This window comes from Lynx rufus, unplaced genomic scaffold (assembly GCF_022079265.1).
Source record: "Lynx rufus isolate CCGP_SWC_20201006 ecotype Redwood Valley unplaced genomic scaffold, mLynRuf1.p SCAF_10, whole genome shotgun sequence".
In the NCBI taxonomy this organism is placed as follows: domain Eukaryota; kingdom Metazoa; phylum Chordata; class Mammalia; order Carnivora; family Felidae; genus Lynx; species Lynx rufus.
Window position 1 is genome coordinate 60,172,262 of NW_025814824.1, and position 26,826 is coordinate 60,199,087.

The 26,826-nt window shown below is 47.9% G+C and overlaps 1 protein-coding gene across 4 annotated transcripts in view; it reads left to right on the forward strand.

The window, feature by feature from the left end:
* TMOD1 (tropomodulin 1) overlaps window positions 1-26,826 on the forward strand; it is an 85,641-nt gene that overhangs the window by 55,385 nt on the left and 3,430 nt on the right. The window contains exons 5-9 of one of the 4 annotated variants that reach the window (XM_047066585.1): window positions 2,649-2,738; window positions 3,691-3,821; window positions 5,506-5,613; window positions 11,085-11,228; window positions 21,762-21,906. In XM_047066585.1, coding sequence (XP_046922541.1) covers window positions 2,649-2,738; window positions 3,691-3,821; window positions 5,506-5,613; window positions 11,085-11,228; window positions 21,762-21,906 — 618 coding nt within the window. Of the gene's footprint in view, window positions 1-2,648; window positions 2,739-3,690; window positions 3,822-5,505; window positions 5,614-11,084; window positions 11,229-15,112; window positions 15,502-21,761; window positions 21,907-26,826 lie in introns of those variants that run through there. The other 3 variants (XM_047066575.1, XM_047066596.1, XM_047066593.1) reach the window with 3 other exon arrangements.

Genomic DNA, 26,826 nt, shown 5'->3' on the forward strand with positions numbered 1-26,826 from the left:
AATGCAGATGCCTCTCTTCCTACCCGTTCTCCTCAGTGATGAGCAGGAGAATCTAATTTTAGCAGAGAAGACTCTTAGAATGTGAGAAACAGAAGGGCTTTGAGATCCTCTCATCCTGTGGTTCTCAGCCCCCACTGAGCATCAAATTATGCAAGGAGATTAAAAATATATCTACAGAGATTCAGATCAGCTGGTCCAGGAGGAGCACCAATATTGTCTTGAAGCTCCCAGGCGATTTGTAAGTGCAGCCAGGATAGAGAACCAGTGGTCCTACCTCACCCCTCATTGTACAGAGGAGGCTGAAGCCCAGAGAGGGCTTGGGACCTTGCCCAAAGTCACACAGAATCAGGGGCGTAGTCAGGACCGGAACTTGGGTCTCCTGACCCTTCACCAAGGGCTCTCATGCTGTCTCTCTCACTAGAAAGAAGGTACGTCTAATGAAATAGCTGGGGGAATTTAAAAAAAAATCAAATATTTATCAAATACTGTATTCTGGAGGAGCAGAAGGGAGATAACATTCTTCCCTGACTTCTAGAAACCCAAAGTCCAGTAGAAGAAGCGTGCACACACCCGGCCATCTCTAAAGCTGTGTAGACTGCACTGTGATAAGGACACTGGGTGCTGTGGGAGAACTAGAGAGGGCAAGCGAGGAATCCAGGAAGCCTTCCTGAGGGAAGAAGTGTTATTCCAAGTCTTAAAGGAGGAGAAGGTAGAGTTGTGAGGTCAAATACAGGATGCTCTGCTGGATTTGAATTTCAGATACACATTGAAATCAGTTTTTAATAGAAGTAGATTCCAAATACTGAATGGGACATACTTGTACTAAAATATTATTTATTGCTTATCTGAAATTCCAATTCAACTGGGTGTCCTGTATTTTTATTTGCTAAATCTAGCAGCTCTACTGGGGACATTTCAGCTGCGCACATGGCACATGGAGAGAGAATTGCCAGTAGAGGGGACGGCATTGGCAGAAGCAGGAGAATCTTCTGAGCTGTGACCATTTGTGTCACCAAAGCAGAAAGAGTGTGGGCGAGGGACAAGGCCATTGAAGTTGCCAGCCCAGGGAGAGCCAGTGAAGCCAGGCTCTGGTGTCACAGGCCACCATCCCCCTACCCGGTGGCTGCAAAGCCTCATGGTCCCCGTGTCCTTCCCTCCCTCTGTAGTCCATGCTCCACACGCAGCCAGAGTAACACTCCAGAACCCGAGTCGGGCTGTCTCAGTGCCTGCCAAGGCCTCCCCGTCAGTGGCTTCCAGGCCACACCTAGGGAAAGACCTCCAAACTCCTTACCTCATCCTAGAAGACGCCGCAGGATCCGACCTTGCCTGTTTGAATTAAATCTCCTCCACAGGGTTGTTGTGAGGATTCAGGGGGATGGTTTCAGGCAGTTTTCAAGCTTGGGCTGCCCACTGAAACCACCTAGGGAGGCTTGAAAAAGGCAGATGCCTGGCCTCAGCCCTAGGGACTGTGGTTTAATTGGTCTGGGGTAAGCCGGGGCATCAGGAGTTTCCAAAGATTCCCCAGTGATTCCAATGTGCAACGAAAGTGAGAGTCACTGGGGTACGATGTATTCTCTGACCCAGAGCAAGTGCTTAATGAGTGGGGGTGTGCTGCGGTTCAACACGTGTCCGACTCAGCTCTGGGCATCTTCTGCTTCCCCTTCCCTCCCTAGCCTTCCAGTCCGTGAGCTTGAGGGCTTTCCCACCATCCCCTCTGCCTGCCCAGAATGTTCTGCCTCCCTTCTCTTAATTTGGCCAACACTATGCATCCCTCCTATTCCAAATCCCTCTGCTCTTTTCTCCCCAGAACACCCTGAACTTTTCCTTTACAACACGTGTAGTCTGTGCTTATGTTTTCAATCATGTGGGTACCTGCCCAGCATCTCTCTCCCCTGACAGACTCTGTGTTCCCTGCTGTGTCCCTCCGCCCCGCTCTTCCCCCATCTCCCCCACTCCCCTACTCCCTCTACCACCACCCCACCCACAGCCGGCCTGGGAAGCAGCTACTTGATAAATGTTGAACAAACAAATGGATGAAAGCCTGACTGAGCACAGGAGTGATGTTTTCAGATCTGCATTTCCAGAAAGATCTTTCTGGCTGCTCTGTGCTAAATGCTGGTGGGGGGAGGGTAGGAAGAGACTGGGGCCAGGACAGCAGTGATTACACAGTTGTGATAATACAGCCACAAAATGGTGGGGCCTCAATCAAAACAGAGGTGATGGAGTGAGAGGTGGGACAGATGAGAGACAGTTCTTAAGAGGGAAAGGACTTGGGGGGGGGGCGTGCCATGTCACTGAGGTTCTACCCTGAGGGGACAGGCGGGATGACAAGATGGAAGGTGATCCACAGGAAGGGTCTGCTGCCGGGAAAGATGAGTTCTGTCTCGGCCAAGTTGGACTGGCTGTGCCAGTGGGCCATCAGGGGACACCGAGGAACCCGAGGCCTGGGTTAGAGGAGTCTCAGCTGGGTGTAGAGATGTGAGAGTCACGTAAACAGAGATGAGAACAAAAATCCAATAAAACGTAAAGTCATGCGCGTGTTCCTTGCCACTTCCGTGAGCACAACTTGCTGGGGTGTGGAGTGTCTGTGCTCAGGAGGCCCTTCTGTCCGAGAGAGGCGAATCACGGGCCTCCCCCTGTCCCCGCAGCCATCCTGGGCATGCACACGCTCATGAGCAACCAGCAGTACTACCAGGCCCTCGGCAGCAGCTCCATCGTGAACAAGGAGGGACTCAACAGTGAGTACACGGCCCTGACCGCCGGCTTTGGCACCCCTGCCCTGCTCCCAGCAAGGACACCTTGGACACGAAGGTGCCCCCATGCTTCTTGCTTCCGCAGCCCCCTCCTGCTCTCTGGCTCATTGCAGAAGTTTTAAGTTTTGATGTAAGTCCAATCTGTCCACCTTTTCCCTTGCTGGGATTTGTGTCTCGTTTATGTAGGACTCGTCCATCCCAGTATTATAAAAACATCCTCCTGTATTTTCTCCTGGGAGTTTTAGAGGTTTGCTTCTCGTTTCCAACTTCTTACGCCACCTGCGCTTCGTGTACGTGTGTGGCGTGAAGATGCGCTCAAACTGTCACTTTTTAACGGCTGTCCGGCTGTACCCACGCTGTTCTTTGCCAAGTTCATCCCTTCATCACCAGCTTGGGACTCCATCATGATGGTGAATGTCTACATACCCACACCGGTCTGTCTCTGGGTGCCTCTTTTGTTCCCTGAGTCCCCTTGGCCTTTCCTGTGCCAATATTGCATTGTCTTACTTGCCCCACTGCACCGTTCCAAGCTGGCATTTGGGTTCCCAAAACAAATGAGGGTGTCAAAAGAATTATGACCCTCCCTCTGGAAAGCTTACGTATTTCTTTCACACTCAGGCTTCGTTCTATCCTCACAAGAGCCCACTGAGGTAGTGACTGTCCACACTTCACGGTGGAGATCACGGAGGCTCTGAGGATTTGAGTAATTCACCCAGTTCTTGCAGGATGGCAGAGGCAGAGCCCAAGTAGGGCCAAGACTACCCGGCCCATGCATGGCTTCTTCCCAGTGCACCGCCCCTCCTGGCAGCCCCTGGGAACGCACAGCCTTCTCTTGTCTCTGAACTTGGCCGCTGCTTCCTTCTGATGTGTCCTAGTGCGGAGGGAACGGGTCCCCGTACTTCTGTGAGCCACCTGTCTCTTGTGTCCGTCACTCTAGGTGTGATCAAACCTACACAATACAAGCCTGTGCCCGATGAAGAGCCAAATTCAACAGATGTAGAGGAGACTCTGGAGCGGATAAAGAACAACGACCCCAAGCTTGAGGAGGTCAACCTCAACAACATCCGGGTAGAGTCCTTTTTATTTCACTTCTCCTGGGGTGGGTGGGAGGAGCTATGTCCGTGTCACTGCAATGCATGTGGCCCGTGCTTGGCTGTGTGAGGACGACAGGGTCCTGTTTGGGTTCTGGGTGCTTCTGGATCAAGAAAGGGACAAAACCCTTAAAAGGCCCGGGCAGTGTAAACAAGCACGTCATATAGTCCTGGTTTCTTCTGAGGACCGACATCAGGCCCAGGTGTTCACCACGGGTCAACACAGCTTCGATTCTGGAAACCTGCCATGTTATGCAAAACACTGAGAGCTTCTCTGAGCTAAAATATTAATTCAGACACATCCGACTGCAGGGGATCTCAAGGCTGGAAAAGGCCTGTGCCCAGCAGGCTCGTGGGGTAACACAGCCCTGGGAGGGGCCTGCCCCTGAACCGTCACTGCTGTATCATACACACAGTCAGCCTCGTTCTGTAGCCCCGGCAGGGAGCTGTCGGCCCATATGTGTCCGATGTTCCCTGTGTGGCCACCAAGGGCAGAGGAGGGTCAGATGGACAAGCAGTCCTATCCTGGACAGGCTGCAGGAGGAATTTCAGAAGCAGGCCCAGCTGCCTGCCCACCTGCTCAGCCCGGGGGCCAGCGGAATTAGTTCTGGGACGGTGTGGGGTAAGGCAAGGAGTGGGCCCCCCCACTCCCCGGCTCCTCTTTCCTTTCTTCTCCACTTTCTTTTAAGTGGCTGCCAGCCCCAAAGGCACAATCTGATTGGAAACCTGCACCCACAGTGTTCTCCTCCACCTGGCCTCCCTAGGCTCTGCTCCCACGGGGAGCTAACGTGACACTCTGAAATGAGAGATCCGTGAAAGCACAGCCAGGTTTTCTCTCCGGGGCCGCCATTGTCTGCCATGTGCCCAGTGGGAGACACTGGTACAATTCAGAACCGTATACCCTGGCAGGGAACGCTGGCTTGGAGCAGCGTAGTGGCCGTGGCTCTGTGCCTTCACCCTGGCGGCTCAGGCTCGTCCCTCCCCACCCTCATTTTCCCCTCTGCATGTGAGAACGTTGGACTAGCTGAGTGGTTTTCACCTGAGGAGATTCAAAAATATGTACCAACTCCCACCCCCCACTGAGATTCTGATCTTATTGGTCTGCTTCAGACCCAAGCAACGGCATCTTATTAAAGTTCCTTGGGAGCCTCTGGTGTGCGTTAGGACTGAGACCCTCCGGGACAGATGTCTCTTAAAGATCATCTAGGGCAATGCCCAACCCCCGCCACCACCCCGCCACCTTTGTTTTCCAGAAACAGGCCCAGAGTGGGGAAGAGACTTCCCTCAGAGTCACAGAGTGAGTCAGAAACATTGCCAGTCACCCTGACAGAGGCTGAGGCCCTGTCCACTCCCACACCCTAGACCTGAACTCTTGGCACAACGCTCCTCTGCATCCTCTGCCTTGATTTTCCCTTCTCTGGTCTCTGCCTGCACAGATGGTTGTGAAAACTTCAGGGAGGATTTTCTCAATCTGTTGACCAGAAAGTTCTCCCCAGATCTCAACCATTTGGGGCAAAGCCAGAACCCTTTGGCCATTCAGCTATTGGGTCAGAGACTTGCTAACCGTCAGGCTGCATGTGTGAGAGGGTTACTGCCCCATCTGTCTGCCCGACCTGACCCCGGTGGGGTCTGCTCGTTACTGTCTGCCTTTCTCTCTGCAGAATATCCCTATACCCACTCTCAAGGCTTATGCAGAAGCCCTGAAAGAGAACTCCTATGTGAAGAAGTTCAGCATTGTGGGAACACGGAGCAATGACCCTGTGGCGTATGTATGTACCTTTCTGTTCTGCTGCACTGAGAGTGGGGGCGCCACAGAAACAGAAGGGTTGATGCTTGTGGCCTCAGGGCTGGCCCAACCCCACTGAGGAAGGACCCAGCATAGTGTGAGGAAAGACACTGGGCTAGGAGACAGGAGAGGATGTGGACACAACAGCCGTTAACCCGACAACATCTGTACGTTATCCTAGTTGATATCTACAACCACCCCTGATCCCAGGGGTGCAGGTGTCCCCACTTTGCAGATGAAGAAGCTGCGGTGCAGGGAGTCCAGGCATTTTGCTTTGTCCAAAGTTATGCAGCAAGTGAGAGGTGGAGCTGAGATTGAAATGCCAGTAATGTTGACTCTACAGCAGGTCTGTCTCCACTCAGCACATCACATTTGGACAGGGGCCTGCCCTTTTCTGGGCTTCAGTTTCTCTATATCTAAAATCATTTTAAATGTTTATTCATTTTTGAGAGAGAGAGAGAGAGACAGAGTGCAAGCGGGGACGGGCAGAGAGAGAGAGACACCGAATCCGAAGCAGGCTCCAGGCTCCGAGCTGTCAGCACAGAACCTGACGCGGGGCTCGAACCCACGAACCGCGAGATCATGACCTGAGCTGAAGTCAGACGCTCAACCATCTGAACCACCCAGGCACCCCCAAAATCATTTTCTTAATCTGTGGGTCCTGATGATCAATTCTGTTTGTTTTTTACCTAATGATCAAATTAAGTTGTACTTATTATAAAGTAGCCATCAATTCCTTTTTGTTTAAATATTCAAACCTATTTATTGAGAGTCTGTCTGTGTCCAGCACTGAATTAGGTTCTGAAAATACAACTGTGACTGAGATAGTCATACTCCCACTTCCATGAACATAATGGTCCATTTGGCCATGCAGACAATGAAAGGATGACAGGGCAGTGTGATTATTACAACACTCATAGCAAGTGCAAGAATTAGCTTACCGGGGGTGGTAATTAATCATTTAGTAGCAATCAGTTTGTTAATATCCACAAAATAACTTGTGAGAATTTTGATTAAGGTTGCATTGAATTTGTAGATCAAGTGAGAAAAAACTGATTTCTTGACAATATTGAGCCTTCTTATTCATGAACATGGAATATCTATTTATTTAGTTCTTTGACTTCATACATCAGAGTTTTATAATTTTCCTCATATAGATCTCCTACATATTTTGTTAGCTTTATACCTAAGTATTTCACTTTTGAGGGTACTAATATCAATGGAATTGTGTTTTTAATTTCCTATTCCACTTGTTCCTTCCTGGAATATAGGAAAGTGGTTGATTTTTGAATAGCAACCTTGCATACTGCAGCCTTGCTGTAATCACTTATTAGTTCCAAGAGGGGTTTTTTGTCAGTTCTTTCGGGTTTTCTACATAGACAATCATATCTGTTGCAAACAAAGACAATTTTATTTCTTTCTTCCCAATATATATACATTTATTTCCTTTTCCTGCCTTACTACATTAGCTAGAATGTCTATTCTGATTTGAAAAGGAGTGGTGAGAGGGTTCATCCTTGCCTTGTACCTAATCTTAGTAATAACATTACCAGTTTCTCACCATTAAGCATGATATTAACTGTAGGTTTTGTATAGATATTTTTTACCAAGTGAGGAAGTTCCTATCTATTTCTAATTTACTTAGAATTTTTATTATGAATGGGTACTGGGTTTTGTCAAATGCTTTATCTGCATCTGTTGGTATGACCATATGATTTTTCTTTATTAGCTGGTTGATGTGATGAGCTACATTAATTGATTTTCAAATGTTGAACCAGCCTGTTGCATACCTGAGACAAATCCCACTTGCCATGGTGTATAATCTTTTTATACATTGTTGGACTCAATTTGCTATATTTTTGAGGATTTTTGCATCTATGTTCATGAGAGATATCGTTTTCTTGTAACGTCTTTGTCTGGGTTTGGTATTAGGATAATGTTGGCCCCAGAGAATGAGTTAGAAGTATTCCCTCTGCTTCCATTCCCTGAAAGAGATTGTGGAAAATTGGTATCATTTCTTCCTTAAATTCACCAATGAACCCATGTGGGCCTGGTGCTTTCTGTTTTGGAAGGTTACTTATTCATTATTGATTCTATTTCTTTAATAGGTAATAGCCTATTCAAATTGTCTATTTCTTCTTATGTGAGCTTTGGCAAATTGTTTCTTTCAGGGAATTGGTTCATTTTATCCAGGTTATCAAATTTGTGAACATAAGAGATGTTCATAGTACCCGTTTATTATCCTTTCAATTTCCACGGGATCTGTAGTAATGGGCCTCTTTGATTTCTGATATTAGTAATTTGTGTTCTTTCTCTCTCTCTCTTTCTTTTTTTCTTAGGCTGGCTCGAGGTTTATCGGTTTAATTGATCTTTTTCAGAATTAGCATTTTACTTCATTGATTTTTCTCTATTAATTTTCTGTTTTCAGTATCATTGATTTCTGCTCTAATTCTTATTTTTTTTCTGCTTACTTAGTATTTAATTTGCCCTTCTTTTTTTTTTAATTTTCTAAAATGGAAATTTAGATTATTGAATTTAGATTTTTTTAACATGCGCATGCTTTCACTACATTCCACAAATTTTGATAAGTTATGTTTTCACTTTAATTTAGGTCAAAAACTTTTTCGTGCTTCTTAAATTTTGCCCCATGTGTTATTTAAAAATGTGTTGTTTAATTGCCACGTATTTGGGGACTTTCAAAGTTATCTTTCTGTTGCTGATTTCTAGTTCAATTCCCTTGAGCTCTGAGAGTAGACATTGTATGATTTCTGTTCCTTTAAATTAGTTAAGGTATGTTTCATGGCCCAGAATGTGTCTGTCTTGGTGAATGTTCCACGCAAACTTGAGAAGAAAGTGCATTCTGCTCTTGTGGGATGAAGTAGTCTATAGATGTCACTTCTATCCAGTCGGTTGATGGTGTTGTTGAGTTCGATTATGCCCTGACTGATTTTTGGCCTTCTGGATCTTTCCATTTCTGACAGAAGGCTATTGAAATCTCCAACTCTACCAGTGATTCATCTGTCTTCTCCTTGCAGTTCTATCAGCTTTTGCCTCCTGTAGCTTGACACTCTGTTGTTAGCACATATACAGTAAGGATTGTTATGTCTTCTTGGAGAATTGACCCCTTTATCGTTCTGTAATGCCCTTCTTTAACCCTAATAACTTTCCTTGCTTTGAAGTCTATTTAGTAGCAATCAATTATTTTTTTAAATCAATTAATTTTTCATTGAAATATAATTAATGATATAATAGTTTCAGGTGTTTGATATAATGATTCAACAATTCTGTACATCTCTCAGTGCTCATTAAGATAAGTGTACTCTTGGGGTGCCTGGTGGCTCAGTCAGTTAAACCTCCAAATCCACAGAGCCTGCTTGGATTCTCTTTCTCCCTCTCTCTCTCTCTCAAAATAAATAAACAAACTTCAAAAGGAAAAAAAGAAGAGATAAGTGTACTCTTAATTCTTCATCTATTTCACGCATCTCCCCCACCCACCTCCTCTCTGGAGGTTCTCTATTTAAGAGTCTATTTTTTTGTTTGTCTCTTTTTCTTTGTTTCTTAAATTCCACACATGAGTGAAAAGCTCTGTAAGTGCCCCCACTCCCTGCCCCAGCTCTTTTCCCTGCACCTTCATTCCTCTGCCATGATACAGAAAAGAAGAGTTGACACCTGGCATGACAGGGCCTCCAGGACCTGCTTAGCCACTGGCATGTCCACTTGGATTGGCCTGGTGCACTTGCCTACCAGTTGTTAAATATTTTGATTTTCAGGCCTAGACAGGCCTTTTCTGGAGAGCGGGAGGGATGCTGTGGAGAGAACACAGCCTGAGACCCTCTCCTTGGGAGGGTCCAACCTCCTTGGGATCATAAGGAAAGCTGACAGGCCATCTGGGAGGCACATGGAAGCGGGGGGAGGAGGGAAGGATGATATCAACAAGGAAGGCTTTCTGGGAGCTGAGCTTGTATAGGGTTTCAGCAAGCATGGATGGTGGGAAGGGCATTCCTGGCTCAGAGAGTCATTTCAGACAACCGGGACCCACTGATCATACACCCTGGGCTATCAGCTGCTGGTGTCTCCTTTCCTCCATGACACATCGTTTCCACCAACTGCTAATTACCTCATTTCCTTCAGAGGCTCTGATTGTCATCTACACCCTCTGGCTGAATTCCTCTGAAACGTGCTGGGGGCCACCTGAGCTCCTCCCCTCCCATTTGCTCTGGTCACTTGCCCAGTGGGGTGGTTTCCCAGGCTTCCTTCTCTGCTCTCTGCTGCTCAGATGAAGAGGACAATGACTCCATGGAATCCCAACAGGGAAATATAAGCAACAAGTAGAGGGTATATAGGGAGGTTGGGACTCCACGAGTCAGTCACTCAGTGAACAGTGACTAAGAAGCTACTGTGTGCTGAGAATGTGGGCACCATGGGATAAATAAAGTACATTTTCATCCCCCCAAGAGTATATAGTCTAATGGCAGCTCGGACAGGCTAAGACAAGCGACTTTCTCAGGGCCACCCACTTAGCCCTTTGGGAAGCAGGATTCGAATTCAGGTCTCTCTGACTCCAAAGCCCACACTCTTTCCATGACACCATGTGGCTTTCATTGTCAAAATGCTTTCTTCTTTATGGTCTATGAATAGGGAACTTTTGTCTTCCTACCTGAAAATGTTTGCTGAATGGTCATATAAATACGTGCACAGGACAAAGATGGGAAGGAAATATAACAGCATTGTAAACAGTGGTTATTCCTGAATGAGACTATCTGTGCTTTTCATCCTTATTGTAAAATATCACACATACATGGAAAAGTGCACAGAACTTCAATGTGCAGCTTAATGAATCATGGCAGGCATGTGACCCCTCTGTGAGTCAAGAACTAAAAACAACTCTGAACAGAAGAATACAAGTTTCATGAGGGAGGTTATGAGTAAATGCTACAAAGTTCAAGAGGGCAGGCTACAGCTAACTGCGGCCATCAGTATAAAGGCTCCTGGAGAAAGAGGAATTGAGAATGGCCTTGAAGGACGGGCAGGGTTTGGACGAGTGAAGCAGAAGGGAAGGGGCATCCCAGGTGGCAAAAGCAAATCATGGGAGAGCACCAGGTATGCACGGGGAGCTGAGAGCAGCCCCTCTGTAAGGGATCAGTGAGCCTTGAAGCCGAGCAAGGGAGAAGAATCAGGTAATAGAGGCTGGATGTAGGTAATAGAGAGGGTGGAATTCTCCAGTTAGGGTTCGGGAGCCATGGCGCATTGGAGGGGAGGAGGGCCACAGAGTTGTACTTCGTGAAGGAGGCTGTACAGATCATCTTGCCTGGTCGCTGGCTCGAACAGCATGAGTGTGCAAGGAACTCTCGCTCCCAGCAAGGACCTCTCAGTATTTTAGGTTCTATCCAAGAGGGGCTCCAGCCTTGCTCAGGGTGACTCACAGGTACCCTCACTTTTCTTCTGCGCTTCAAGGCCCTTGCTGAGATGCTCAAGGTGAACAAGGTGTTGAAGACGCTGAACGTGGAATCCAACTTCATTTCCGGAGCCGGGATCCTGCGCCTGGTGGAAGCTCTCCCGTACAACACTTCTCTAGTGGAACTGAAAATCGATAACCAGGTAAGACAGACAAGCATCTCTTTGTGTCCTTCACTACAGGATGCTTCCAGTTCCTCACTTGCTGGACGGTAGATGCTGCTGGACAGAGCAGATCCAGAGCCCAGCATTACGGCACCTCAAAGGTCATGGTCCACACCCTCCACCGTGCTCATCTTCCTTCTTCATCATGCCCATCAAGTGCTCTGTTGGCTTCTACTTGTATACCCCCTAGTTATGGGAGCTCACTCCTTCCCAACATCACCCCTTCAGCTCTTGGTGAGAATATCCCACCTCATATCCAATAGAAATCAGCTTCCTATAGGTCTTGTATATTGCACTTAATTCTGTTCTCTGCTGCACATGGGACACATCTGGGGCACAGATCTGATAAACCATTGGAGTCTTCCTCATCAGGCTAAATATCCCTATTTTCTTCAAACACCCCCCTGCCCCACTCAATGGGCTCTTGAGTCTCCCTACCACTGAGTTTATTCTCTGGGCAAACACTAATTTGACTTTATCCTTATAGGGTTACCATTTCTCTGAAACTTCTGTGGGTCAGTCATTTATTATCTGGCAATCCTTTCAATTCTGACTTTCTAAGATGATGCCAATTACAATATCTTGTATATTGCATGTGTTGAGGGTCTGTTGTGGGCTGGGCTCTGTGCGGTGCATCTAATGCACATCATCTCTGACCTTCCCAACAACCCTGAAGGATGTGGGTGTTACCTGACTCAGCCTGCAGAAAAGAAGCAGCTCGGATAGGCTAAGACAAGCGACTTTCTCAGGGCCACCCACTTAGCCCTTTGGGAAGCAGGATTCGAATTCAGGTCTCTCTGACTCCAAAGCCCACACTCTTTCCATGACACCATGTGGCTTTCATTGTCAAAATGCTTTCTTCTTTATGGTCTATGAATAGGGAACTTTTGTCTTCCTACCTGAAAATGTTTGCTGAATGGTCGTATAAATACGTGCACAGGACAAAGATGGGAAGGAAATAGAATTGTAAACAGTGGTTATTCCTGAATGAGACTATCTGTGCTTTTCATCCTTATTGTGAAATATCACACACACGTGGTAAAGCACACAGAACTTCAACATGCAATTTAATGAATCATGGCAGGCATGTGACCCCTCTTTGAGTCAAGAACTAAAGCATTACGAGGTTCCAGAAGGCCTTGACGACCCTTCCCAACCATAACCCCTTGATTCACCTTTGCTCACTACTTGTGCACCTCCATGTCTTTGCTGTCGTCGTCTCTCCTTCTGGAACATCCTCCCTTGCCCCTACCCCTTCTCTGCCTGGAGAATCCCTCCTCTTCCTTCTGGATGCAATGGAAGCCTCTCTTCCCAGTGGTGTTCTAGAGCCAGCATGCCAGAGCTGGTTGTAGGCTTCTGTCCTCAATTCCACTTCAGTGACGGCACGCTGGTATCCTGAAGTCACCTCTGGTGGAAGCATTTATACTATGGAAATTGGCAAACACCACAAATCCAACTTTTTTTTTTTTTTTTGAGAGCCTGCATATCACTACTTTCTCCCATTAGCCTGCCGTAGGGCCTCTAACCCTCTCCTCAGAGAGAGTTAGCTGTCCCCTCCCTGTGTTCTCCCAGCACCTCGGCTTCCCATGAGCTTCCCAGAAGCTGGTGCTGTATCTGAACCATCTCTTTATTCCAGTACCCAGCTCAGAACTTGGCCCCTCAGTGACACTTGGTAAGCAGGCCTGCCCTGGGTGGTTGTGTATGTTGTTCACTGCACAGGGGGCAGGGGGAAAAATCTAACCTATACCCTGCTCTCCAAGCCTTGGTATGGGACTTGTTCGCCCAGAGAAGGCCCTTTTTTAAAATTCCTATAAAGAAGCCACACAAGCCTTCGGCAGCCCTGTCATGTGAATTTGCTGCGTCGGACTCCTGCATCTCTCGCGTGCCAGGGGCCTGCTGCTGCGTCGCCCATTCCCAGCCCCTCCCCACTCCCACTCTTCCTGCCATTGCTGATCCTGCTTTATTGCAGGCAGGAGGGGCAGATCAACTGGAACGAAGGCATGCAGCAGGCTTAGCAGCAGCCCTGGGCCAAGGCTTGGGATTGGCTGCTCATGTGACTCCAGGCCTGGCTGGGCAGGGAGTCAGGGTCTACCCAGTGTCAGCTGAAACCTGACTCCTAGGGCAGAATGTTGGCCAAAAGTGACCCAGAGCACTGGCCTCAGGTCATTGTGCTGACAGCTGACAGAGAGTGAGCTGCCTACCTTCCCTCTCACTGTTGTCCACCGCTGCTGAGCACAGAGACAGAGCCAGGACTATCACCCTCCCCTTCCCTGAACACTCCGGGGTGAGAACATTCACTTCCCTGAGCCTCAGTTTCCTCACATGTAAAATGGGGATAATAAGAATCTCTACTTCTAAGGCGATGGCAGATATCATCTATGAAGTTGTTAACTTTCATAATTACTCTGAAGGTGACCTAGAGAATTCACACACAATTCTAAGAGTTGATTTACTGAGTAGGTACCATGCATCCATTATCTCATTTAATGCTCCCAAAGACTTTTTGTGAGTGGGTATTATGACCCACCCCTGTCTTGTAGGTGAGGAAACTAAAGGCCCAGGCAGGTTCTGTAACCTGCCCACAGGCACACGGGAAGTGACAGAGGCAACATTAAGCCCAGGCTGATGTGACTCCACAGTCCGAGAAGTGTGCCTCTGGGGCTCCCGACTCCTCCTTGGTTTGTGTGGGCCTTATTTGGCTTTCCTCAGCAGTCCCTTTCCCTTGGTGTGAGGCTAGAGCGCTGGTCACCACCTCCCCCCGCCATCGTGGGAGCCTCTTTTCTGGTTCATCTCAGCGTTTGATGACTGCTGGCTGAACCCCAGGGCTGCACCGTGGGCTCTGTGTGTGAACGAGGCTCCGGCTGTGGCCTCCGGTGAGTCCACGCTGGACAGGAAGGCAGACAAGTACAGAAATTTGGCCAGCCACAGACGGCAGGCCTTTGGGGAAGCAGTCTCAGTCAGGAGCGGGCATCACGGAGGGCTTGCCGGGGGAGATGGAGTTTGAGACAAACTCATAGGGGGGATAGCATCTCAGAGTGTGAGGGGGAGGCCGTGACATCTCAGGTGCAGTGAACCTCATGAACAAAAAGAACGAGAGGGGAAAAGCCGTGGAGCCCATCCAAACAAGACTAATGGCGCCCCCGGAGGAAGCCAGAGAGGGAGTTGGACATCCAAAGGGCTCTGACTGGGGAGGTTGAGTGAAAGTGGGCTGTGGGCTGTGATCTGCACCAGTCCATGCCATGTTCCGGGAAGATGGTTCTTACCTGGGTAGGAGAGAATTGAGGGCAGGCATCAGCACCTGGGAGACCAGTGGGGGTGGGGGGGAACGGGGGGTGCTATGACTGCCCAGATGAGGGGAGTCTGTGGGGTGGTCTTCCCGCAGGGCTGCAGTCTAGGGAAGGCCACCCGTGCCTCTCACAGTGCAACTCTCCACGGTGCCCCAGCTCTGGGCCCTGCGGCATGTGCCAAAGAGGAGGTGATGAGTGGCATTTGATTTATTCCTCATTCTTGGTTAGTCACCGCAGTCCTCAGAGGCCACAGCTTTCCCTTTAGTTCTTGTGCCTGTAACCTGTGTTAGTGAGCCTCTGTCCTCCTTCTTCCTTATACGGCCAAAGAAAGGAGAAAGAGACTTGTGGAGTTCTACCCTGGTGACAAGAGCCTTGCTGGCTGGCTCAGGACCCAAATCTGGGAACTGGGATCCTGGGGCTGTTTGTTTACCTAGCCATCTCTCTTTATCTCCGAGCAATGTTGTGCTGCCATCTGAAGTGGCCCTGAGCCGGCAGTGAGGGTGGGAGGGGGCAGAGAGGTCCTGACCCAGAGATGAGGGCATTGAGGAAACATCTAGCCCAGCCCTCCTTTTGCAGGTGGAGAAATTGAGGACCAAAGAAGGGATGGGACGTGCTGAGGTCACGGATCAAGTTAGTGTCAGACCTGGGCCAGAACTGAGGTATCCCACCTTCCAGACGGGCTGCATTTATGGGTGGACGGGAGAGACCCTCAGCCCCCAGGAGCAGGGGCCACATATGGGGTGCCTGCCAGCCGTCTCCATCCCAAGTTGGCCAAATCCAAATGGTGATTCTCTGTCCCTCTTGTTTTGCCCTCCTTACTCCCATCAAAGCCGCCCCCAGTAGGCCCTTCCCTAGGACCCCAGGGCACAGGTACTCCCTGCCCCTCAGAACAGACAAGGTCTCCCCTTGAAACATGACCCCTCACCAAATAAATGTATGTGCAATGTCTGGGGGGTATTGGCTGGATTTCTCACATTTCATTCCAATATTTGACAGTGAGGATATGCTTCATATTTTGAAATGAGGCTGAAGGAATAGATTGCATTTTCTTGTTTTACCCAGATTGGATTAGCTTCCTAGCGCAAATAAATTTAGAAAGAAAACAAGGGGCACCTGGGTGGCTCAGTCGGTTAAGTGTCATGCTAAGGTCATGGTCTCACGGTTCACGACTTCAGCCCTGCATCGGGCCCTGTGCTGACAGCTCGGAGCCTGGAGCCTGTTTCAGATTCTGTATTTCTGTCTCTCTGTGTCCCTCCCCTGCTCATGCTCTGTCTCTCTCTCAAAAATAAATTAAAAAAAAAAAAAAAAAGGAAAGGAAGAAAGGAAGGAAGGAAGAAAACAAAAGCCACACTGGATTAAGATCCTGAAGGTTTTCACACATGGTGACACCCCCTTTAGATTACACACTCATGGCAGCTGGCTAAATTTTTCTTTTAAATGAGGATGAATAGGGGGCGCCTGGGTGACTCAGTCGGTTAAGCGCCAGACTTTGGCTCAGGTCATGATCTCACGGTCTGTGGGTTCGAGCCCCACGTCGAGCTCTGTGCTGACAGCTCAGGGCCTGGAGCCTGCTTCAGATTCTGTGTCTCCCTCTCTCTCTTGCCCCTTCCCTGCTTGTGCTCTATCTCTATCTCTCTCTCAAAAAATAAATACACATTAAAATTTAAAAAAAAATAAATGAGGATAGGATGAATATGACTTTTGTCTGCAAAAAAAAAAAAAAAAAAAGGAAAACACACTCTTGAAACCATGTGAGCAAGACTTCTTGACCAGTCATGTTCTCTCTTTTGTTCCTTATACATTCAGCTTCTAGGCAGCAGCTCCTGGCTTGTGCACGATTTTTGTGTCTGTGTGTACTAAAGTAATTCAGCCTGGAAATATCCAGCCTCTGTGGGAGAACAGGCATGTGTCACCATCACTTCCTCGAAATGCCAATTATGGCCTTTTACTGACCTTGCTCCTCAGGGAGAAATGAGATAGAGTCAGTGGAAATGAGGGAAAAACAATATGATGTTGAGAAAATCACTTTCCTACGCAGATCAGCATGAGTCAGAATAAAGATCTGTGACCATAACCATATTGCACCATGTCCAGCCCCCAGTGGAGGCTACACTCTGTTCTGAAAAGCCAAGAGCTTTCCAGACAGGAGACAGACTGGCCCAGGGGTTATCTGTCTTCAAGTCTCTGACACTTGAAATCAAACAAGGATCAAATCCAAGCTAAGCCTCAGCTCTGTCACATTCTTGCTGTGTAATGGTGGGGAGGAGTCACTTAATGTACCAATGCCTCAGTTTCCTCACCTCTAAAATGGACCTGGAATGTGTCTTCTCTCAATAAAGGAGAGGTGATATTTCTATTGTTAATTAGATCAGTTGGTGGTGGAAGAGTAGGCTGGGGGGCATTGACCTCTGAGAGATTGTAGCTGTATCCTGTGAAGGACACAACTTTTTAAAAAAATTTTGTTGATTTTTGAGAGAGAGAGAGAGTGAGAGAGAGAGCGAGCATAAGCAGGGGAGGGGCAGAGAAAGAGGGAGACACAGAAGAGAGGGAGACACAGAATCTGAAGCAGGCTCCAGGCTTATGAGCTGTCAGCACAGAGCCCGATGCGGGGCTCAAACCCACAAACCGTGAGACCATGACCTGAGCTGAAGTCGGACGCTTAACCGACTGAGCCACCCAGGTGCTCCTGCAGGAAACAACTTTTTATCTCCTTCCTCTCCTCCCTTATTTTCTTTCATACTTATGTTTACTTTTTATGAAAGTGTAACTTACATATGGTAACAAATATACCCTAAGTGGACAGCTCAACGGATATATATTTAGATATATATATATGGATTTATATACCTGTATAATTATTATATTATTATATAATAATATATTGTATAATACACAGACCTGGGTAATCAGCACCAAGATCAAGGCACAGAACATTTCCAGCACCTCATATGCACCCCCCTCAATTAATACTCTCCAAATGCAATCATGTCATGATTTCTATCACCATAGATAAGTTTTGCCTGCTCTTAAATGTCACGTAAATGGAATCCCATGTATGTGCTGTTTTGTGTCTGGCTTTTATTGCTCAGCATTGCCTGTGAGTGTTTTAATGCCCTCCAAGCAAGCCATTCATGGATGCACAGAATGCAGGTCCCAGGGGCCTTAAAGGTCACAGAACCTAGGCCTTCCCCACTCCTAATGACACCTAGGAGACTCTCCCAAGGCACCACCCTGCCCTCTGTCCATACACCTCCAGGGACGGGCAGTCGATGGCCTTACCAGACAGTTCCTTCCATGTGCAGACACTGTTCCTGGTTAGATCACAATCCCACACTCTGAGCCAAACCCCATCTGCCTGTAGCCCCCATCATCAGCCCTACACCCAAGTGAGGTGGGAAGCAGCAAACTCTGGAGTGAAACTCCTGTGTTCAAATCCAGGTTCTGTAACCAACTGGCTCTGTGATTTGGGGGAAATTTATTAATACTCTGTTCTTCATGTACCTCACCTACAGGATGAAATTAATCGTACATGCTCCACAGATGTATGGGGAGGAGAAAATGAGTTAGCTTATCAAAAGTGCTTATGGCATTGCCTCACACACAACGATCACTCAGTAAAAAATATTTGAAAAATAAGTAAGAGATCAGAGTTTTAGTCCTGGCAGTGTCCCCATGGCCTCTTCTCTCATCTGAAATGATTGAGGCCTTCTAGTCTCAGAGTCGCTGAAGAGGGACAGCCTGAGATAAAGCAAGTGTGACGCTTCTTAAGATGTGTGCACATTTTCTATTTTACTCTTTAATGTAAAAATAATAGTTTTGGTCAAAGATTGACACTCTGGGAAGGCTGGCCATGATTATCTAGTAGAATCCTCTATTTTCTTGAATATACCCAGAAACCTCTGCATGTATCCCAGGGATATTGGACCCTAGTTTGAGAATGTGGGCCTAGAGGATCCTCTGAAGTCCTTCCAGTGTCAGGTCAAGGTCAAGCCCTGGCTCTGGCATTAAACAGAGGGAGCACAGTCCGGCTTCCATCTACACATGAGTTCAGTTGACTCATCTCTAAGACAGAAGGGCCAGTCCCTGCCTGCCCTGCCTCCCCAGTGGTTAGGGAGGTTGAAAGGGGGCAGTTTGCACTGGGTGCTTGGTGCTTTGGACCGAGCGGCATGGAGTGTCAGCTCTGCGGAAGCAGCCCTTGAAGATGCTGGAAGCCCCTCCACTCGGGGGAGATCAGTGCTTCCTGAGACCAGCCCATCCGAAGTCCTAATAGAGCTTTCCCGGAAAGTGACCTCAAGGAGAGGCCAGGCTTCCTGCTAAGTGGGGTGGGCGGAGGACCTTCCAGTTCCTTCTCGGGCCCTTATATGGTCCCTGTACTACCGGCCAGGCCAAGCGGACCAGAGCCCAGGGCTGTGCTGAGTCCTCTGAGGACAGGCCTGAGCTCTTCTCAGCCCTTTCAGGAGCCGTGACCTATGGGTGATGGAACTTCGCCAATGTCACTCTACCTGCCCAGCTTGGCGTTGCCGGCCCCGTGTGAACTCAGACAGGCTCTCGTGAAGTCAGAGTACCTGGGAGGAGTCCTCCAGCAAGAGTCTCAACTGTGGTACATGCTTGTCCCTTTGGATGGTGGGCTAATGTGCCCTCTCAACCCTCCAGTGTTGTTGTGCATCAACCGTGTTCCTATTTCCTCCATTCAGTCCAATTCCTTGACCTTGACCTGGAGATGCTGGGTATTATATGTCCAAGGGCTCACAGTCTAGGGGGGCACCATTGAAAAGAATCTTCTGTGATGATGGAAATGTTCTGTATCTGCACTGACCTAATTGCCAGTGCAACTAAGGAACTGAATTTTAAATTTTATTTAATTATTCAGATTTCAAAATTCGATCAAAAAATGGACAAAAGATCTGAATAGACATTTTTCCAAAGAAAACATACAGATGGCCAACAGGTACATGAAAAGATGCTCAACACCACTGATCATCAGGGAAATGCAAATCAAAACCACAATAAGCTATCACCTCACACCTGTTAGAATACCTAAACTAAAAAGGACAAGAAATAACAAGTGTCGGTAAGGATATGGAGAAAAGGAAACCCTTGTGCTCTACTGGTGGGAATGTGAATCAGTGCAGCCACTGTGGAAAACAGTATGGAGGTTCCTCAAAATGTTAATTAAACCAATCTGTCCATCTGCTATAAGATCCAGCAATCCCACTCCTGGGTGTTTATCTGAATAAAACAGAAACACTAATTCAGAAAGATATATGCACCCTCATGTCCACTGCAGCCCAGATATGGAAACAACTTAAGTGCCCACCAGTGGGTGAATGGAAGATGTGGTGTATATATATGCAATGGAATATTACTCGGCCCTAAAAAAAGAAGGAAATCTTGCCATGTGCAACGCATGGATGAAGCTTGAGGGCATCATGCTGAGTGAAGTAAGTCAGACTGAGAAGGACAGATACCTAGGATCTCACTTATATGTGGAATCTAAGCAAAAACAAAACCAGAAAACAACCAAGGTCATAGATACAGAGAACAAATGGGTGTTGCCAGAGGTGAGGGGTGAGGTGGGGGGTGAGATGGGTGAAGGGGGCCTCATTGTCCCGGCTAGGACCCCCAAGACAGTATGAGTGAAAGTGAACATTCTTGTCTTGTTCCTGCCCTGAGGGGGAAAGTCTTTAAACCTTGATGTGATGTTTAGTTTGCTCTCCATGTCTTTTCAGATCTCTTTAAGATTATGTTTATTTTGAGGGGTGCTTGGGTGGTTCAGTCGGTTAAGCATCTGACTCTTGATGTTGAACCAGGTCATGATCTGACCTCAGTCAGATCGTGGGATCGAGCTCTACACTGACAGTGCAGAGCCTACTTGGGATTTGCTCTCTCTGCCCCTCCCCCACTTGGACACGCGTGCTGTCTCTCTCTTTCTCTCTCCCCCTCTCTCCCCACCCCCTCTCTTTCTCTCAGAAATAAATAAAAACTTTTTAAAAGATTGTGTTTATTTTGAATGTTTTTTAATGTTTATTTTTGAGACACAGAGAGAGTGTGCACGAGCAGGGAAGGTGCAGAGAGAGAGGGACACAGAGACTTTGAAGCAGGCTCCTCACTGTCAGTTCAAGGGCTCGAACCCACAAATTGTGAGATCGTGACCTGAGCTGAAGTCAGATGCTCAACTGACTGGGCCATTCAGGCGCCCCAAGATTATGTTTATTTTGTATGTGTTATTATACATAGTAACAGAAAACTCAAACAATAAGATACAAAGAAGAAAATAAAATCTCTCCCAAATCCCACCACCACCAGTACACTGGCTGGCTCTTTCTAGGCATATGTATGTGTATGGAAAATCCATGTAACTTTACTTAAATATGACCTGTTTTGCAACTGGGCTTTTTTTCTCCATATTGTTTCATGGTCATCTTCCCAGTCTTGTGACCAAAGATTTGCATTATCATCTGATATCTGTCATGTTCTCTTGTAAAACTCAATCATCATTTATTTGAACAACTCTCTCTCCATGAATGTCTAAGTTGCTTCCCTTTTCCCCCACTATTATAAGCAAGACTGAACATCCTCATTATATCCTTCCCAAGATTGTATATTGTAAGGTTTTCCCTTTTCTTTTGTTTTCTTTCAATCTTTGTCACTAGAGATCTTGGGGTAGGGAACTAACATGATCAGAAGGAGGCTTCAGAAAAATGAACTCTGGGCATTCCCAACTTACTGTGTGACCTTAGGCAAATCCTTTCCCCTCTCTGGGTCTCTCCATTTCCTTCATTTGGAAATTGAAAGGATTCGTCTAAGTAACTGGTTACCAAACCTGGCTGTATATTGACATCACCTGGGAGTTTTAAAAGCCACAGACACCTGAGTCTCATTCCTGGAGAGTTGGATTTAATAATATAGGGTATAGCCAGGGCAGTGGAATTTTTAATCTCCTTGAGACTCATTGAAGATCCTTCCTGCTCGAGTTTTGTAGAAAGGATGCTGTGGGGCAACGAAAAGATCTGTTCTTGGCATCCAGCAGGCCTGGGTTTGAATCCCAGCTCATTCGCTCCTGGTGTGTGACCCTTCACCTTCTCCAAACTTCCAATTCCCTGTTCTTGGGGGTGGAGTCGGGGAGTGGTTAAAATCCCTGCCCACCACGCAGGGTTTCTGCTAGTAGAAAAGATTCCTGCACAAGTGGAATGAGTAGTGACTCCTGTTCTTTTCTTGACCAAAGAGCCAACCTCTGGGCAACAAAGTGGAAATGGAGATAGTAAACATGTTGGAAAAAAACGCAACGCTTCTCAAATTCGGCTACCACTTTACCCAGCAGGGGCCCCGGCTGCGGGCGTCCAACGCAATGATGAACAACAACGACCTTGGTAAGTGGAAATGTGCTACCCAAAAACCTGCCCGTGGCTTTCCCACCTGTCCTGGAGGTTGTGGGGGTGGTGTGCGGATATGGCAAGGAATGTTCCACTGATACCTTCTCCAAGGGAGCCCTCTTCTTGAGCCTCACTCCTGACTACCACCTTGGTTACATTTCCTAGTTTTCTGTATTGGCGCCCGGCCTGCTGCCTCCCCTAGACTGTGGGTGCCTCATCTGCAGGAGCTGAGGCTGAGCACTCCTCCCCTCCCCGGGGGGCTCAGCACAGTGCAGGGCTGGAGCCCAAGCGCACCCTGGGCGCTTTGTTTGGCTGAGTGAGAGGACATGTGGCGGGCCACAGGCTCACCGTGAGTCTTTTCCTCTTTGAATACCCTCCTCTGAGCTCAGAGTCCTCTCTAGTCCCTGCCCCCAAAGCCACCAACTAGCACCACTACCCAAACCCCATGCCTGGGAAACCTCATAGCACTTTTAAGGTAAAAGTTGAAAATGTAAGTTAAACAGGTTACATTCATTTCTTCTCAGTTAAAGGCATAGTTATTTTTTTTCCAAAAAGGAAACAAAAGAAAATGTCACATTTTTATGAGCATCTGCCCAATAGGTATACAAGTCAGTTAATGAAAAGTGAGATCGGTCATTGACTGACTTACAGGCGTCTGTTGTTCTCAACCTCTGTGCGTAGTTATTTATGATGGGTATTCCTGCTGGCTGCTAAAAGGACTTGACACTGTGTCCAAAATGGACTATGTCTGCTAAGGCTGTAGGAAAATAAGAGGGAAAAACAGCAAGAAAAGGAGGAGGCCTAATATGTTAACATAATTGATCATTACATTTAGCTGTGAGTTTTCTAGGCAAGAAGACAAACCAAGTTACATTATTCTTATTACCAAAGAGAAGGAAGTATAACAAGTTCAGAAAGAGAGAAAAAGGATGAGAGCTTCTTTCTGGGATTGGATTATGAAATAACTATATGTTCTAAAGGAAAAGGTCTTCGGTGAGTTTTTGATCAGATTCAAGCCTGTTCTACACATGGGGGTTTTGGTTTTTGCTTCGAGCACTCAGCAAAATGCAAATAGCCTAATACTAAAGCACGTCTCAAATCTGAGGCACATCATTTCTAGTGATGAATCTGAGGCTAGGTTAACACCCGGAAAAATAGAGGGGGGTGTGTAGGTGTGTGTGCACAGACCCGATGCACAGAGAACCACATACACTTTAGATTGAGTTACTCAATTCAACAAACGTTGGTCAAAGTCCTGTAGGGCACTGGGTGTTGAAGTTACAGGTTCCTGCTCTAGAAGGACATGTTCCCTGCCATCCTTCTGACCACATTGTTCTTATGCCTCAGTTGATAGAGCGCTACCACAGTACCTACAAGAAGTTATTCATTCATTGCTCGCCACATAGATGCCACTTTTTTCTAGAGCTGCGGGTCTAGAAAAGTCCATACAACAAAGAGACAAAAACACACCTAGTATCCTGGTTTATCTGAAGTGCCCTTATTTAAAATAAACACAAACAAATAATTATCAGTCATTATTATGGTATAACAGAGGTGATAGCTACCCTGAACTGTTGAGGAAGGCCAGCAATCTAGATGCTTGTGGCCAGCTGTGATCTGGCTTCAAAACCAGCACTAAAGGCCTTGAGTTCTGTTCCAACATGCCGTAGCCTGACATTTTCCCCTCCCAGTTTAGATTAAGCTGTTTTTGTGCCCAGGGCTGCCTATCCCAGGGCTAACCCAGCTTTTGTCTTCTAGTAGCAAAATGGTCTGGAGGCCTTTTCTAGGGACAGAAGTTCCAGATGACCGGAGGTCAGGGGTGCTGCGGTGGGGCAGGGGCACCAGGATCAGCTGTGGGTTGAATAACCTGGCCCTTGGGGACGCGCCCAGTCCTGAGAGTCTGTGACTCCAAATCCCAGGCCCAACTCCTATCTCCAGCAGCTTCTGAGGTTCTGGCTGGGCCCTAGGGTGCTGGAGCTGGAAGGCCTTCACCCCCCAGTTCCCTTACAGGAAAACAGAAGCCTGGGAGGGACTGTCCTTCTAGGCAGTGGCTCAGCCAAGTCACACCAGAGATTACAGCAGGCACTTTTGGAGCAACTTTTGTGTCCCAGGACTGTGCCAGGGGACATAAAGGGAGCAGAAAGGCTAGTTCCTTGACTCCAGAGCCTTTAAAACAAACTAACGGGAGAGAAAAGACTCAAGGGCATGCCTAAAAATTCAAGAATGCCTACACCCTGTACCCAGACAACGTGAGGAAGTGACTTGCGAAGACAGAGTCCAGTTAAGCAAAACATCCCCATTGGAAGTGGGCCTTTAGCCAGCCTTGCAAGGAAGTGCTAGATGGTGGGGGAGGTCAGGAGGCATTCTTGGTGGGGGGGACCTAGTATTTTAGATAGGAGAGACAAAGATCCAAAAGGTTTGGAGGGACTGTTAGAGGGAGTTAGACCTAGAAGGAAAAGCAGGAATTCACAGAGAAGGGAAGGAAGGGCATTCCAAGCAGAAGGAACAGAGTGGGCAAAGGTAGGACCAGGAGTTTGGTGATGAAAGCCGGTGGGAAGTGAGACTGTGGCAGTTTCCTGGACAGGACTGACAGGTGATAAAAATAATGGGCCTCCGGGTCACCCCAAGGAACTGTACAGCTCTTCCTTTGGGGTTTCCCGCCAAAGGAATTAGAGCAGAGTCATTTAAGTGATTACATGCAACATTGAGTGTTGTTTGGTGAAGTAGTATTTCTAGCTTTGAAGGCCAGTTTGTGCCCATCTGCTAATTTTTATAACAAACGCATCTGCTTCTGATAGCGTACCAGTCTCCTCCTGCAAAAGAGAAGTCCTTTCTTTGCAGCATGTTCTCATCCCGCTGTCAGTGCTCCGATGAAGCAAGCTTCCATGCTTTCCAGCTGAATGTTTCTTTATCCCCAAGAGCCTCCTGCAGGCCCTGCCCAGCCACTGTGGTGGTCAGCAGTGTTTGCCGTCAAGGAGAGCGGACCGGGCCCAGCCTCTCCAGTTTTCTGACTCAAGCCTGCCTCTGCTGGCTCCGGGCCCCCTACTTGGTAGTCTCCACTGGGTTTTGCCTGCCTGTAGGGTGGGTGGGCTCTTCCTTGGGGGATATTGATCCCCGAGGCCAGAGGTCAGCCAGTGCCTCTGTAGCTTTCCGGGACCCATTCTGACTGGCGTGTCTTGGGTCCTTCCCATCCTGTGCACCGAGCTGCTAACAGAGTGTCCTGTGGAGAGAGAGTAGGGCACCAGGCATACGGCGGTGTCAGGGAGAAGCCGCGGATCCCCATCTATGTTTTCCCACAGCGATACCTCAGATGACTCCTCCCTCTACACTATTTATAGCTCAGAGGCTAAGCATGGCTCTCAGGTCCTGTAAATCTGCCCCCGAAGCTCTCTCCACTTAATGAAATCTGAATTGCCAACTCCAAGTGAAGACCGCTGTACGTGTGGAGGTGGGGAGGGGAGGAGGATTAACATGTTTAAAAGCAGCAAACACTCCTTCATGGGAAAGTCTCTCTTCTGTATTCTCAAGGAAGACTTTCCTAACAAGTACCCCAAATCAATTCCATCATCTTCCCCCAAAACCATCTCAGGAAAAGGTGTTAACTTTCCTCACAGCCATTCAAGCCAGAAATCTGGGCCTCTCCCCTCCCCACCTCCCCAGCCGGTCAGTCACCTCCTGGCCACCTCCCTTGCCTGCCTCATGTCAAGCCCTCAGCACATTCGCCTCACATCCTGCGACTTCTGTGGGCTCTCCAGCTTCTCTAGGGTGAGGATCTCTCACGGGGTGCCCATCCCAAGGTTTCTTCTGTCGCTCTGCTTAGTACACTTGCTGGGCTCCCACTGCTGTCAGGAGCGAGTCCTGGGCACGGCCCACATGACCCTTAACGATCATAGCTGATGCTTACACAGCGCTTCCTGTGTGCCAGGCACTGCTGTGAACACTTCCTATCTTATGCATGTGACGCTCCCAACAACCAGGTGAATTAGATCCTACTATCGTCCCCACTCTACAGTGAGGCAAGAGATAAGAATACCTGCAGTCATTGGATGCAAGAAGGGTTTGGGCCGCAGCCTGATCTCGGAGCCTGTGCCCCCCACCTCCCCTCTTGGTGAGAGGCCCTGCTGGACTTCTCTCTCGACACCCCTGACAGGCCATCCTCTTGCTCTGTATTAGCACCAACCAGGCCAGGTAGCTTGAGTGTGCCTCCCAGTGACCCAGGCAAAGTATCCCTGTAGAGGGCCATTCCTCCTAACCTTTCCCTTCCCACAGTCTATCCTTTTACCCTTCAAGGTTCAGTGGACCCGTTCCCTGCCATCCTTCTGACCACACCATTCATTCTGCCTCATAGTTGATAGAGAGCTACCTGAGTACTTGTAATATTTCATCAAACTTACTGTTGGTATAGCTTGGTGCCCTGTTAAGCTAGATCTTTATTTCTGATCCTTGTGCCTGGCATATAATAGCACCCAGTACATGCCATTGAATATATAAATGAATCTAAAATGCTTCTCAAAGACGTGATGGAGATGTTCAAGTTTGGCAGGAAGTGGTGCAAGGAGTTCGAGCAGCAGATAGAGGCTGGCCCAGAAGACTTGAGATTCCTTCTGGCTTGGACAGTACAAGAGTCTGGCAGTTGCAATGATAAGGGTTTTTGCTTTAATGGAAGTAAAAAGCAGACTGAATTGAAGGAAGATATGGGGAGACTTGGCTCCTACTTCCAGTTCCGTCACATACTCACCGTGACTTGGGCCAAGTTACTTCCCTCTCTTGGCCTCAATTTCCTTCGTCCTCAAAATGGAGAAAAATAATACTTGAGTAAGTGGCTGCTTTGCCCTTCTCCCCATCCAGTCCTTGTAAGAGTGAGTGCCAGCTAGGGAAACTGCACAGACCCAGCCCAGGGTACACGGTGAGGGCACG